General features: G+C 40.8%; 1 protein-coding gene across 1 annotated transcript in view; it reads right to left on the bottom strand.

Annotated features, from left to right (window-relative positions):
* Positions 1-15,866, bottom strand: part of rfx3 (regulatory factor X, 3 (influences HLA class II expression)) — a 265,213-nt gene that overhangs the window by 31,204 nt on the left and 218,143 nt on the right. The window contains exons 7-13 of the mRNA XM_055632801.1: positions 13,799-13,980; positions 13,594-13,713; positions 11,697-11,818; positions 10,515-10,633; positions 9,981-10,100; positions 7,839-7,986; positions 3,201-3,298 (exon numbers count right to left, since the gene is read on the bottom strand). Of these exons, the coding sequence (XP_055488776.1) occupies positions 3,201-3,298; positions 7,839-7,986; positions 9,981-10,100; positions 10,515-10,633; positions 11,697-11,818; positions 13,594-13,713; positions 13,799-13,980 (909 nt within the window). The remainder of the gene's footprint in view (positions 1-3,200; positions 3,299-7,838; positions 7,987-9,980; positions 10,101-10,514; positions 10,634-11,696; positions 11,819-13,593; positions 13,714-13,798; positions 13,981-15,866) is intronic.

Raw genomic sequence — 15,866 nt, 5'->3', positions numbered from 1 at the left:
CTAGTTTAAAGTCTCCGCAGTAGCCTTTGCAAATCTCCCCGCCAGGATATTGGCCCCCCTTGGGTTCAAGTGCAACCCGTCCTTTTTGTACAGGTCCCACCTTCCACAAAAGAGGTCCCAATGATCCAGAAACCTTGAATCCCTGCCCTCTGCACCAGTCCTTCAGCCACACATTTATCCTCCACCTCGCTCCACTCCTACTCTCACTGTCGCGTGGCACAGGCAGTAATCCCGAGATTGTTACCTTTGCGGTCCTTCTCCATAACTCTCCTCCTAATTCCCTAAATTCTCCTTTCAGGACCTCTTCTATTTTTCTACCTATGTCATTGGTACCTATATGTACCACGACCTTGGGCTCCTCTCCCTCCCATTTCAGGATATCTTGGACATGTTCAGACACATCCCAGACCCTGGCACCAGGGAGGCAAACTACCATCCGGGTCTCCAGACTGCGTCCACAGAATCGCCTATCTGACCCCCTAACTATAGTGTCCCCTATTACTACTGCCCTCCTTTTTCTTACCCTTCTGAGCAACAGGGCCGGTCTCTGTACTGGAGGCCCGGCCGCTGTTGCTACCCCCAGGTAGGCTGTCCCCCCCAACAGTACTCAAACAGTACTTATTGTCAAGGTGTACAGCCACCGGGATACTCTCTAGTCCTTGCCTCTGCCCCTTGCCCCTCCTAACCGTGACCCACTTGCCTGCCTCCTGTGGTCTTAGAGTGACCACCTCTCTGTAACTCCTCTCAATGATTTCCTCGCTTTTCCTGACCAGACGGAGGTCATCGAGCTGCTGCTCCAGGTTCCTAATACGGTCCCTTAGGAGTCCCATCTCGACGCACCTGGCGCAGATGTGGCGTCTGGAAGGCTATCAGATTCCTTGACCTCCCACATCTGACATCCAGAACAGTAAACTGCCCTGGCCGTCATTCTCCCCCTTACCTAGGATACAATACAAAGTACAATACAATACAATACAAAGTACAATACAATACAAACTGCTTCAATACAATACAATCAGCAGGGATCTGTCTCCCAATCAGCTGCTCCCTCTTGTCTGCTTCCACCAATCAGCAGCTTCCTCAAGCCCGGATTACAAGAGCTAAATGATGATGACAAATGAAATAAATTAGGTTTGTATCACCAAGAATGTAGGTAGCTAACGGATAAGCAAATGATAGGATATTCATTGCATTTCCGAATGTCCAGCATCGAATGACGTCCAAAAATAAATTGGATTAATGTCTCCAGTATTTATCAAACCACTATTTCTAATGATCTCAAAAGTGACTCAGAACTGTCTAATGTTTCAACTCTTTGTAATTGTAAATAATTTAATTCTTAACAATAAGCGAGTTCGGTATCCCAATAAACGCAAGGAATGATGGGATTTGTCAAAGGTCATTCGGGATTTAAAAAAAGCGAATGCAGCGCTGTATAAACTGTGAGTACATTTTCGGTCTGAGTTTTCATCTTCTTTGAATCAGAATCACACTTTATTCGCCAAGTATGTTTTGCAACATACGAGGAATTTCATTGGCCAGGTCAGTCATACAAATAAAAGCAACAGATCACTCAAAAACACATTTTAACATGAACATCCACCACAGTGACTCCTACACATTCCTCACTGTGATGGAAGGTGAAATAAAGTTCAAGTCCCTTCCCTTAATTCTTCCTCGGTCGTGGGCGTCGAGCCCCCGTTGACGGGACGATCTTGATTCCCGTAGCCGGCATCATTTCGGGCCCTCCGCGTCAAGGCAATCCGCTCCTGCATCGGGGGGATGTCAGCTCCCCCACGCTGGACGATCGAACCTCGCTGGTCGAACCTTCTGCGGCGTTGGAGCTCCTGACCAGCCTCTCCCGAAGATTGCGAGCCCTTGATGGTAAAGTCCGCGGTGGTCGCGATCCCAGGCAAGGGATCAGCTCCGATGTTAAGTCCGCGCCCCGCGGTGGGGCTCACGACAGTCCGAGGAGGCCTCCAGCTCCAGCAATGGAAGGCTGCAGAGTGCGCCGGTGATCCGAAAAATAATCACATCTCCGGCAAGGTAGGAACTTGAAAAAAAAGTTTCCCCCGATCCCCTCCCCCCTCCCCCACATAAAACAAACCGAAGAACATTCAAACAAACTTTTAACACACCAAAAAATAACAAAAAGAATGGAAAAACGAACAGACTGCCAGCAGGGCGGCCATCTCCCAGGCGCCCCTGGTGGTCTTTGGTTGGTTATATTGGTTATCTTATACCAATCTTATATTGGTTATCGCTGACACAAATTACAACGATATGACACTGGATGATTTTCTGCGATGGAAAGTCGTAGTTTTGAAGCATTTTTTAGTGGACAGGGGGTTGAAAAAGACGGAACTAAAAGACAAACTCGCTGCTTTTGCTTACACTACATCATGCATGAAGAAGCCGGTGCTACCGACTGCCGGTGAAGAAAAACATCGTCATGCTGATCAATACAAGGAACTCTTGAAATGTGGAGAAAAAAATCTTCCCGATCCCATGAGAGAAATGAAAGATGGGTGGCTTGGAGAATCGAAAGGACTAAACTGCTGGCCTCCCACATCCATCATCGAGCTACCAAATCATCTTGCCAGTTATGATGAGGCTAACCAGCCAGCTACTTCACTGAAGTTTTGCCTGCTTAGCGACTACAAAGAAGGCAAGGCCTATAGCTATTATGATGCTGGTCAGGAGACTTGTGACTAAGTTATGTCCGACACAACTTTACTTACACATGTATATGCAGAACTCATTCAGAAGTCAACAAACGTGCATACTGCCCGTGGCCGTGGACTGGTATAGTAAGAGGTGAAAAGCCCACAAATACTTTTCATATTATCACTGATAGTTTTAGAAATCATACATTTTATTTCATTCTCCCCCCCACCTCCAAAACAAAAACAATACAAAATAGTTGTTATTCATCGCCATAATCTCGCTCACTCACCGAAGCATAAAGCAATAAAACCACCAAAATCATTGTAGTTTTGTAATGAACCATAAATACACATAGTTAAAAGTTTTGAAAGCAGTATTTTCTTACCTCGAAGGAGGAAAACTGGTAAATACATATGAAACGCAGGTCCATACACACACAGTAGCTCAGCTGGCGAGAATGTTTATCCCGAATGACCCATGACCTGGGGGATGCTCAGTTCTAATACTGAATTCGCTTATTCCTGTACACTCACCTTGGTGCGAACCATTTGCTGTGGTATATTGTTCATGGCATTTGTCAGCCATCCTTCAAGGCTTTTTGCAAAATTGCGAATGGCTTGGGTCAAGGCACCTAACAATGGCAAAGACGATTAAGTCAATGTTTTTTCCAGAATTGCAGTTGATCATTCACTTGCCTTCTTTACTGCATTTTAAATACTGCAAAGCTTTACAATTGAGCTTCGTAAGCATCAGTCGACAGATGAACAATAAGCCTATTAACATTGACAATATTTTTTACCAGTCTATCTATGAATTGCCATCACTTACCCTTTGCATTCAGAATCAGAATCAGATCAGAATGCCGTTTATTGTAATTTAAACATAGTTTCAAACAAAATTACGTTCCTGCAGTCATAACAACAAAAAAAAACAAAACACACAATTAACACAATTCCACACAAACATCAATCACAGTGAATCTCCAAACACCTCCTCACTGTGATGGAAGGCAAAAGTCTTATCTCTTCCCTGTTCTCTGTTCTTATTCTTCTCCTGCAGTCAAGCAGTCAAACTGCTGCATCGAGCTGATCGAGGGTTTGATGTTAAAGCCCCCGGCATGCGATGGTAAGTCCCATGGTTGTTTAAGCCACGCCGGGCGATGTAAGGCCCCACTCCGGGTCGATTTAAACCCCTCGATTCTGGCGGGCGAAGTTTGCCGTTGTGGGAGCTCCGAAAAGCGGTCTCCCATCAGGGACCTGCGAGCTCCCGATGTTACCGTCCACAGGGCCTGCAGCCGAAGCCTCCGAAGCTCCGAAGTCGGGTCGCAGCCGTGCGCCACCACAGCGCTCCGTGCTCCGAAGTCGGCCAGCGATGGTGAGTCCGCAGGCTCTGCGACTGGAGCCCCAGGTCGATTCCGGTTGGAGGCCGCCGGCTCAACGATGTTAAGCTCCAACGACAACGGAGACTCGACAAGGAAAAAATCGGGTCCCCATACAGGGAAGAGATTAAAAAGTTTCCCCCACCCCCCCCCGCTCCCCCACCTATACACAGCTAAAATTAATATAAAATTAAAACCAAAACATACACATAACAGGACAAAAAGGCCGCTGCCGCGAGGCGCCGCCATCTCGTCCCATTGATAGCCATATTAAATTGACACTATTTTTTCATCAACCTATGTATGAAACAAGTTCATGCAATGATTTCATCAACAAGGAACAAAAAAAATGAAGGCACTGAATAATAGTCGTATTTCTAACTATGTAACTGAACTTCTCTTCAGTTGGACGTCTTAATTTTGTTTGGATCGATATTGCCTTTTACCTTTGCTTCCAACATGTAAATACAGCTCAAAGGGTTGTAACTAAAGCTATTTTACTAAATTCTATTCTTTATTTTGATAGATTAGATGAATTGAAATGTTCATTATATAATTTCACATCCTGTTCTATGAAAGTGTATTTGATTTCTAAAAGTTATTTACAATGACACAAGAGCTCAATTCAAATAAATTGACAGAAGCACCTCTTCAAACTGTCTGCAGATTGTCTGTTCTGTCCAAAAGACATGCATTTTGTGTATGTCTGGTCTCCCCACCTCGGGAAGGACATAAGATATAAAGGAAGTGCAATGAAGGTTCATAGATTGATTCCTGTGATTGCTGCACGAGGAGAGATCAAGTAGACATGACCGCTACTCTCTCGAGTTTAGATAACTGCAAAGTGTTCTAATTGAAATATACAAACATTTTGACTGGGCTTGACATTGTAGATGCAAGGATTATGTTTTGTCTGGATCTCTAGAACAAGGGACTACAGTAATAAATCAGTCATTTCAAACTCAGAAGAAATTTCTTTATTCAAAGGTAGTAAATCTTTGTGAATTCTCTATCCAGTAAGCATGTGAATACTCTGCTTTTTAGGATATTCCATCCACATCATAGATTTTTAGAATCTTAACAAATCAATGGCTATTGGATTAGCAGAGGAAACTGGTGCTGAAGTTCAGGACAGCCATGGTCTCATCGTAGCGTAGATGCAAACGGTCAAATGACCTACTAATTTCTTAGAGCAGAAACCTAGGTTGGAAGGAACTCAGAAGTCCACCTGTGTTCTAGCATTGGGCAGCTCTTACTTCAGATGAGGAAACACTTTTTCACACAGAGAGTTGTGAGTGTTTGGAATTCTCTGCCTCAGAGGGTGGTGGAGGTCGGCTCTCTGGATACTTTCAAGAGAGAGCTAGATAGGGCTCTTAACAATAGCGGAGTCAGGGGATATGGGGAGAAGGCAGGAATGGGGTACTGATTGTGATCACATTGAATGGTGGTGCTGGCTCGAAGGGCCAAATGGCCTACTCCTGCACCTATTGTCTATTTTCAACTGGGACACCTCTATGCAAAAGAGTATATCATCAATTAGAGTATAATGCAAAAGAAAAATGGACACTTGGGCATAGCCTTATTGCCAAAAAGACTTGGAGACCACTTTTAAAGTCAAATTAAAATAAACATTGAGTAGAATGGCAAATAATGGAAAGAAAATAATTTAGGAGAAGGTTTGTGATGGTTTTAAAAGCAGGCTAGTGAGACTGATTTTGTGAAACAAATGGGGCATGGTGCTGAAAGAACAATTGGTATAGAGACTGTGTGTCTTCAGCATACTTAACAAAGTTAATCCTGTAGATCTTCACAGAGTTAGAGAGGTCCAAAATGGGGAATTGGAATAGAGAAGCCTTGAGAGTGAGGAAATGGAAAGGAATGGACTGAAGAAAAATAACATCACGATATCGTTGATGGGTCGACTGGGCTTGTAGTCATTGGAATTTATAAGGATGAGAGGGAATCTTATAGAAACATATAACATTCTTAAAGGATTGAACATGCTAAATGCAGGAAAAGTGTTCCCAATGTTGGGGGAGTCCAGAACCAGGGGTCACAGTTTAAGAATAAGGGGTAGGCCATTTAGAACCGAGATGAGGTAAAACCTTTTCACTAAGGCAGCGGAGGCTAATTCACTGCATGTTTTTAAGAGAGTTAGATTTAGCTCTTGGGGCTAAAGGAATCAAGGGATATGGAGAAAAAGCAGGAACGGGGTAATGATTTTAGATGATCACCCATGAACATATTGAATGGCGGTGCTGGCTCGAAGGCCCTGCACCTATTTTTCCATGTTTCTATGTTTCTATCATGCCAAAGATAAGAAGTGTAGGGGAACAGAATATCTGCAGTGTCAAATTCAATTGATAATATCTAATACAAATGAGCTGAAACTAATTTAGTTTAGTTTAGTTTAGACATACAGTGTGGAACTAGGCTCTTCGGCCCACTGAGTCCACGCCGACCAGAGATCACCTGTACATTGGTTCCATTGTACACACTAGGGACAATTTACAGAAGCCAATTAACCTACAAACCCGCATATGTTTGGAATGTGGGACGAAGCTAGAGCACCCGAAGAAAACCCACGTGGTCATAGGGAGAACGAACAAACTCCGTACAGACAGCATCCATAGTGAGGATTGACCCTGGGTCTCTGGTGAAGGTGAGTCCGTCTGCTATAATCAAAACGAGGATTTACAGTAAATTCAATATTGCCATCGCCATAGCTTTATTCCACAGATACAATTATTTGAGAAAATAAATTCTCTCTCATACCAGTATTAAAAGTGATCCCCTTTATTCTGAGACTCTCCTCATTGAACAGTATTCCACGAGGGGAATTGGCTTGTGTATTTCAATAAGATTGCCTCTCATTCTTCTACCTTCAATGAACACAGACCCAAATTGTTGAAACCTTTCTCATGAAATAGTCCTTCCTTGCCTGGATCATCTCAATGATCATATTATCAAATATTTCCTTTACAAAGGGGACCAAAAACTATTCACATGACTCCAGGTGTGGCCCAACTAATGTTTAACTAAAGTCTCATAAAATTGTGGTAACATATTTTTTACTTTTCTACTCCAAACCCTTTGAAATAAACGCCAACATCTCTTTAGCATTCCAGATTATTTGCTGCAACTTTCTATGTTTCATGTATGAGGGTCCTAAATCCCTTTGAGCTGCTGCAGATTTTCTCCATTTACATTATATCTTTTTTCCTTTTCAAGTAAACAACTTCACATTTTCCCACATAATTTTGCCAATGTTTTTGTCTATTAATGTAATCAATTAATATCTCACAGTAAATTATTGGTATCCTCCTCTTAGCTTGCTTTCTCATCTTTTTTTTTAGTAATGTAGGCTACAGTACAAAACTTCCTTCTGTTAAATCACTTATATTGTAAACAACTGCAGTCCCAGGATTCTCTTCAACTATTTTGGTAACCTCATTTACAATATTTACTTGACCATGCTTTTTAAAAGAATGTCCTACAGTTTCTTTTATTAATCTTGATTTCTCCCAGTTTACAAATTATGTTTTTTTTTTTAATTTTAATGTAAGGAAAGCAGGATATTGTGTACTTGCTCCCACAGAGCCACAGTTAAGACAATTTAAAGATATGGGGAAAAAAAAAGTTTGATTAGGTGCACAAAATTAAGTGATCTAAATCAAGGGATACAATGCACATATGGAATAATGCAATCATTTATTGTTTGTTATAGTTTTTTTTAATACATCTTGCAAATTAAGTTTTAAAGTTCAGAGAAGCCATTGGCATGGGTACTTACTAGGAATAGGTCTGAGGACATCTGGAATCAGGATTTCCACCAGAGCCTGGTACATTACATGATCGCAGGTACACATCCACTTGAGGACGGAATCATTCTTGCACAGAGCAATAAGCTTTGCCTTTGGAAGTCTACCTTCTATTTCATTCTCACTGCAGAACAGATATGGATTCAAATCAATAATAATTAAGGCACCAGCAACAAATTATTATTTTTTTGTGTATTTGCATGACGAATTGCTATATTTCTAATACATACTGCAAAGACTAATTGGACGCAATGTAATATTACCCCCCCTCACCACCCCCCACATAAGACACATCGAGAGACATTAAAACACATTTGGACATACTAAAAAAACAGAAAAGTAGAAATGACTAACACGCTGCTGGCAGGGCAGCCGTCACGCAGTGCCCCCACCGACCATGGTTGATGATCCGCATATGTGACTTACTGTTTTTCAAGGAAAAGTTTTGAGTTAAAAAACAACACAGCAGAGGATGTTTTGAATTTAAATTCAAGTATTCAATATTTATTATGGATTCTCTGTGTTCAATTATTTTGTGCACCTGATAATCAATATATTTTGCATATTAAAGAACATCAAAAAATTGTGAATACTTTTATTACAATGCACTGTTCTATCTCTAGGTTTTCTAAGCAGACATAAACACATTTTAATTCAAGAATACAAGATTTGTTTACTGAAATGGACAGTGATGCGGAATCCAAGAAATATCCATTTTCAGAAACAAAAAGATTTAATCTTGTTCCTGTGTTCAATTAATGAATTGCCTATATTGCACATTTACTGCCAATACATTTATCTTCCTCCATTTGTCACACATCCTCCAAGCTATAAGGCAGGATAAGGTAACCTGCCTTATTTCAGAATGAAAAAGGTACATGTTTCCATAAATAGCAAGTACTAGAATTTGATAGATGCACTCAACCATACTGGTCAGTACAGTGTGAAGTATGAAATTAGAACCGCTGTTGCAAAAGATGTAGTTGTTGGTAAAGCACGATATCAACTCTTTCACATTGCAGACTTTAGGAGAGCTCCCCCTCCCCTCACCCCACTCACCATCAACACCACCACAGTCACATCCATGGAGTCTTTTAAGTTCCTGGGAACCATCATCTCCAAGGACCTTAAGTGGGGGGCTACCATTGACTCCACAGTCAAAAAGGCACAACAGAGGATGTACTTCCTACGGCAGCTGAGGAAGCACAATCTGCCACAGGCAATGATGATCCAATTCTATACGGCCATCATAGAGTCTGTCCTCACCTTCTCCATCATGGTCTGTTTTGGCTCAGCCACCAAGCACGACACCTGGAGGCTGCAGCGAATCGTCCGATCAGCTAAGAAGGTTATTGGCTGCAACCTTCCCTCCATTAATGAACTGTACACTGCAAGGGCCAGGAAGCGATCGAGCAAGATCATCTCTGAGCCCTCTCACCCTGGCCACAAACTCTTTGAATCACTTCCCTCTGGAAGGCGACTCCGGACTGTCAAAGCTGCCACAGCCAGACATAAAAAGTTTTTATCCACGAGGAGTTGTCCTACTCAACAGCCAAAAACCTGTAGCCTCCCTTTGATCTGGTATTTTGTTGGTTCACATGCTTGATCAATGGTGTTTTACCATTAATGTTTTATTATTATTAATGTTTAGTGTTTTCTGAGTCATTCGTAACTGCCACTGTATGTCATGTTGTTACTTGTGGGCAAATTCCTTGTATGTGAATACTTGGCCAATAAACTTACTTACTTACTTACTTATTCTTGGTACCATGGTATTCTTGGAGTTGTTCCATGCTTCCTTGGTCTTTCACTTAAGTCCACTCCTGCTCTCCTCCTCCCCCACCAACATTCCAAAATATACGAGGTAACGAGAAGTGTGCATCAGATTTAAAGCTTGTAGCCCTTTTTGTGTGAGCTGTCCCTGGAGACATGACAGGTGCTGGCAGCTTGCACATGTTATTAAAAGAATGTCTTAAGTCCCATTCTAGATAAAGCTCTGATGCCAATTTTGCAGTAATTATTTGGGCTGTAAAAAGGGCTTAAACCAATTTCCACATGAACCAAGTTTAATAAGACTGGTCAAGTTGGTAAAGTCAGAGAGAACAGTTAGAAACTTGCCTGGTTTGATTGATAGTAGTCCCATCTGTTGAAGGGGATGGACTATAGTGCCAGAATGTTTGCCATAGTTTTTCAATGAGGCTAAATTGAAGATTCACTACTACATCCAGTATCGCCTTTAAGACACCAAAAAAAACTGTTAGCAAAAAGTTATAGTGAAAAGGATTCAATACAAGTTTCTTTAAAAAAAAGTTCTTCATAGACATCATGGTTTGCAAGGCTCCCTGTGACCTTATGAGAATCTGGAATCTTTTAACTAGCTTAAAATAAATATATAGAGTTAATTATTTAATGCGTAATATTTTAAAGCTGGGTTCACTGACCTCGAAGTCTGAAATGCAAGTGAAATAGCAACATTTATAAAGAGTATAAGTCACAGTTTGATTAAATATGGTAATGTAATTTATGAATTGTGTTTAATCCAGTACTTCTGGCAAGGATATTATGGTCAGACACAAGTTAAAAAAGTTTACTTTTGAGAGGGCTATATTAGGAATTGAAACAATAATTACTGCTCATGAATTTGATACCTCACAGTGCTCCCTATAGAGAATCTGTAGTGTTCTGATGTCCTCAATAATGATGTCATCCAATAAGGGGCTATCTCCAACCTCAAGCTCTATAAATTCCGGAAGAGCACGAGAGGCATCTATCATAGGAATAAATAAAAAACAGTATTTGTTAATGCAGTTCATCAGATGAGACAAAACCTTGCTTGCTCTATTGAGATTGTGTCTTTCGAGCTTTGAAAGTAATTACTGATGTGTAGGTAAGAATGTATGTGAAACAACAATGAAGGTCAATGAAACGCATCATTTTTTGGCATGGTAGATGTATTTTGCTGTTTGGCAGTTTTTTGTTTCCCCAAAAGTTTTCCATCAAGAAGTCTGAAACAGGGCCAGCATGTTTAAATGCAAGTTGTAAATCTAAGCAACCATTGTTGTTTGTTATGAGTTATATCATTGAATTAGCTACCTATATTTGATATGCGTTAAAATGTTAAAATCAGCAGTTGTTTCTGTCCCTAAACGCACCTGCTGGCTATTTACGATATTTGCTTTGAAAACTGACGTCAGTCTCTAAATGCCCCCTTGCTGTGAATCAGCAGCTGCCATATGTATCATCATTACTGTTAAGAGAAAAAACACGTAGGAACACATCTTCATTTATACCATGGGATTCAATGGGAAATATGGTATTCCTTTATGGGAAATAATGATACAGTTTTTTAGGAATTGTGACAACTCATCTTCCCTAAGGGCCGCTGCGATCCCCGTCACCGGCAGACAAGCCAAGTGAAGTCAACAACCAGCACCAGACACAGTGCCTGGCTGCTGCAAAACACTGGCACACTGGACAGTGCACTGGACTGAGCAGAGGCCACAGTCAAAGCAGAATCAGCTGCTTCCAATCTACCTACTCCTAAGACCAATTCCTTAAAAACCAAGGGAATTCCAGCTAGAGGTGGAATAACGCAGGAGAGAAAGAAAGGGAGAGAGACAAAGTGGAAGACTGCCTAACTGTGCCTCTTTTTTGGAAGCTCGGAGGAAGACTGAGCCGCCAGTACAAGCCTGAGACTGCCAGATCCCCCTAGAGGCCAGAGTGAGCTGCTGAGATTCAACCCCTTTACTGTGTTATTCAATGACATGAACTTAGACTGTAAACGTTAGTAAATGTAAAGTTTTAATTAATTTAATCTTAGCATAACTTACCAAGGAACTGTTGATGATGTTGACTTTGTGCTACAATGGTTTGTTCCGCAGAGTTTGGAACTTGTTGTCCACTTCCTGCAAAGCCATCCCCTATTCCATCCAATTTCTGCATAGGCTTATATCTGAGAAACAATATTGCCAACACTTTTATGTTAAATGAGTTAAAGAATATGAAAAATATAAAACTCCCTGGAGTTCTACCTCAAAGAGAAAAAAAAAGAGACAAAAAATTTGAGTCTCAAACTGAAATAAATGTAACTTCTGGCTGAACAGTGACAACACAAACACATTGAAGAACATAAAAAGTTTAAAAACAGGGAAAGGTCCTTCAGCTGGTCAAAGCCCAATCTTTTATGCCACAGCCAGACTGACTTCCAAGTCAGTGGTGTGGTTATTACCACCTTTTTCAAAGGTTATTTAAAAAAATTGACAAGATACATTTTTGGCATAGAGAAATTATTTAAAAAGATGCTTTGTTTAACCATAAATGTTAATCAACACCTCCATTGCTTTCATAGCTTAATATTATAGGTTTCAATCACACCCAATACCATCTTAAATACATTACCTTAAATATGCACATAGTTGGATTCATGGGAGGTGGTCTTGGGGAGGAGGATGGTCCTCAAACTGTGGAGCATCTTAGATAATGCAGCTCACCCCCTCCATGACACACTAGTCAATCTGAGGAGTACCTTCAGCAACAGTGGTTCCATCAAGATGCAGTTCAGAGCGGCACAGGAGATCCTTCTTCCCTGTAGCTATCAAACTGTACAACTCCTCCCCCTTCTGTCATGGGGTGGACTGACTCCCCCCTCCTAAATCTTTGCACATCCCCAATCTTTTCCACTCGTCACTTTAATTTCATGTTTCTTGTATCTTGTGTTTTATGACTGTTGCCAGAGCAATTTCCCTCCTGGGATAAATAAAGTTCTATTGCATTCTATCATATTGTACGTCAAAAAAATCTCCTATTAAAGAGATTATTTTCCACTTTGCAAAGTCTGGATTACCCTAATTTGTAACTGTAGTTTTACAGTGATCAGGTAAAGAACTGAATGGCTTTCACCTCTCCAGAAATGGTTTAGATTTGTAGATTGTTGAATTGCTGGTGATGGAAATAATAAAGGATTCAAGTAGAACTTTTGGATGGAAATAGCATGTGTGCAACATGCTCTCAAATAAACATTTTAATATTAACAGTCTCCCAACAGTTTGACTTGTCGCTGCACAGTTCAGTTCAAAATATTCTGCATTGAAAATGAAGAGCTTGTGGGGGAAAAAGCTGAGGTACATACACAAAATTATACACAAAAAATAACATAAAGGCAGAGGAGGATAAAGAAATATGGGAAGTGATAGGTGAGCATTTAATTTTACATTTGGCAAGAAAAAATAAACCAAAATGAAGAAAAGTTAAAGAAAACAAAGGGAAAAAAAGGAAAAAGGAATAAAATAACAATGTTGAAGCCAAAGAACTAAAACACCCCAAATGATTCTACTTTGCAATAGCTTTTTGTCCATGCCATAATATCAAGCAACATTAAATGCAACACAATGGCCTATTTAAAGATGATTATAAGAAGTTTCTGAAAATAAAGGACATGGCCAGATAATTTCCCCACAAAGCTAATGCACGAACTGGGCATAATCTTTGGCAATTCTTAGATATTCACATTTAGTTGTACATTTGCTCCACACCAAAAGTTAATGTTTACCCACAGTTAACAGTGAGCACCATCATCTTGTCAGCAAATTCTGGTCTCATTATATTTAGTCACATAATCGTAAAAATGGTGAGGGCAATGAGAAGGTAAATAGAATTCATGTTTTACAGGACAGCAGAGGTGGAGGCAAGGCACTGGTGCGTGTATTAGTAGTCTTCCAAAATGATTACCTCTGTTTCTGATGCATGGGTTGCTGCCTCATAGCCATGTACTGCATATCCTCCTGCAAGCGATTTAGTGGGGAATCTGGTTTGATCCGGATGCCGTAATAGTGATATTTGGAGTTTCCTCTAAGACAGAAAAATTGCTTTAAATTTAAATAAATAATTAGTGCAAGTAGCAGAACAACAGAAAGAAAGCCAGCAAGTAGCTAACCTTGTGCCTAGCCGCCTTGTGCGCAGACCCATGAAAATGGAGCGAATAAGTTTCCCAAAAGAAGCTGCATTCACCGGATCAAGCTTCTGTTCCTGACAGTGACGCAAGTAGTGGTTGTACAGGGTACTTCGAGGAAGACTGACACCTTCTGCTGTTTCATAATTGTCCAATAACCACTGAAGCTAGAAGTAGACATAAAAACAGTATTTGTATGTTTTTTTCTTTTGGTTATGTGTAATAAATATAGCTTAAATACTCTAGCCATACTGCGAGGGCATGTGGGTGAAGGGGAAGTACAGGATGCATTCCATGTTCCTCAGATATCCCTCCATAAATTATTCTATAACCCAAAAGTAGGAGATGTTGCAGAAAACAGCAAGGGGGCTTTGGAGTTGGAATTTAGTTGTAACTTGGAGTGAAGCATGGGTGGTAAGCAGAAATCTAGTCTCTTATGGTTTTGAGGTGCACTCCTAATGTTCACATTTCACTAGTTTACCTACCTTCTGGAACTCTCCGATAATCCATTGGTCTCAGTCACAGCTTAAGGATAAGGGGGAAATCCTTTAAAACCGAGATGAGAAGAACTTTTTTCACACAGAGAGTGGTGAATCTCTGGAACTCTCTGCCACATAGGGTAGTTGAGGCCAGTTCATTGGCTATATTTAAGAGGAAGTTAGATGTGGCCCTTCTGGCTAAGGGGATCAGGGGGTATGGAGAGAAGGCAGGTACGGGATACTGAGTTGGATGATCAGCCATGATCATATTGAATGGTGGTGCAGGCTCGAAGGGCCGAATGGCCTACTCCTGCACCTAATTTCTATGTTTCTATGTCTGTGAGCAAATTAATCTGTGGCTCAGTGGGAGTGCAGCTTGGTGTGCTGGGTGATTCTCCTTTTTCGGGTATGGACAATAATGTTATATTCTTTGAACAGAAGGAACTTTGTGACTTCATTAGTTGCATATAATTATGCAAATTTTACAAAACATGTTTGTTTTAAAAAAAAGGAAATAATTTAAAATTATTATTCTCCAGGACTGAACGATTCAGTGATAGCTTCTGTTTAAAAAAAAGTTAAGTCGCAAATTCATTCGGACTGGAAGTTTGGAGGATTCAAATATTTATTTGGCAGTGCAAAAATCTGCAAAAGATTGGGTATACCTGATGCTGTTGCACAATTTTCAGCAATATAAAAGTTGAATCATGAGAAACTATTTTAATATCCTGTCAAGTCCACAGCACTGAAGGTGCGATATGATTCCAATATATTTCTCCTCACTTTATAGTAGATCAAATAAAGCTTCCTGCCAGAAGGTCCAATTTAACCAACTAGGAAGCATTGTGCATTGTGTGCCACTCTAACCTAAAATTGGCGAAAGCTGCTGGCAAGAAGCCTTCTGTGTTTTTTTTTTAACATTTTAAGGGTTCCCTTTGGCCAGTGGAAATGGTTCTGATCTCACACGGATTCTTGATCTCTCCTGCTACCCCTTGCCCCGAACACCCCCACCGCCATGCATCTAACCCACATTGGTAATTTTACTAATCCCTAAATTCCCTATTCCTTACTTAATTTTCAACAGAGCCAACAAAAAATGGTCCTAGACAAGTCTGATCTCACCTCTCACCTCGATCTCACTTTTCACCCATTCTGATTTCTGCAAGCTGATATTATCTCTGCTAGTGACTCCAAGAAAAAGTTAATGACACAATGCAGTCAAATAATGACCAGATGTTAACATTTCCCATGTGTCATGGGTTGGGGTGCCTGATGAATTATAGGCATTTCCTATACATCTAATTACTGCCATGAAAGTATACATACAAGCTTTATATGTAGGAAGGAACTGCAGATGCTGGTTTAAACCAAAGATAGACACAAAATGCTGGAGTAACTCAGCGGGACAGGCACCATTCTTTAGAAGGGTCTCGACCCGAAATGTCACCCATTCCTTCTCTCCAGAGATGCTGCCTGTCCCGCTGAGTTACTCCAGCATTTTGTGTCTATCTTCACAAAGAAGATTTAGTTGGATTGTACATGGAAATCCTCTTGCTTTAACAAGGCATTCAAGG

Source organism: Leucoraja erinacea, chromosome 3, assembly GCF_028641065.1.
Source record: "Leucoraja erinacea ecotype New England chromosome 3, Leri_hhj_1, whole genome shotgun sequence".
Classification (NCBI taxonomy): domain Eukaryota; kingdom Metazoa; phylum Chordata; class Chondrichthyes; order Rajiformes; family Rajidae; genus Leucoraja; species Leucoraja erinaceus.
The sequence above is the reverse complement of the archived record's forward strand: the minus strand, read 5'-3'. Positions and strand labels throughout refer to the sequence as shown.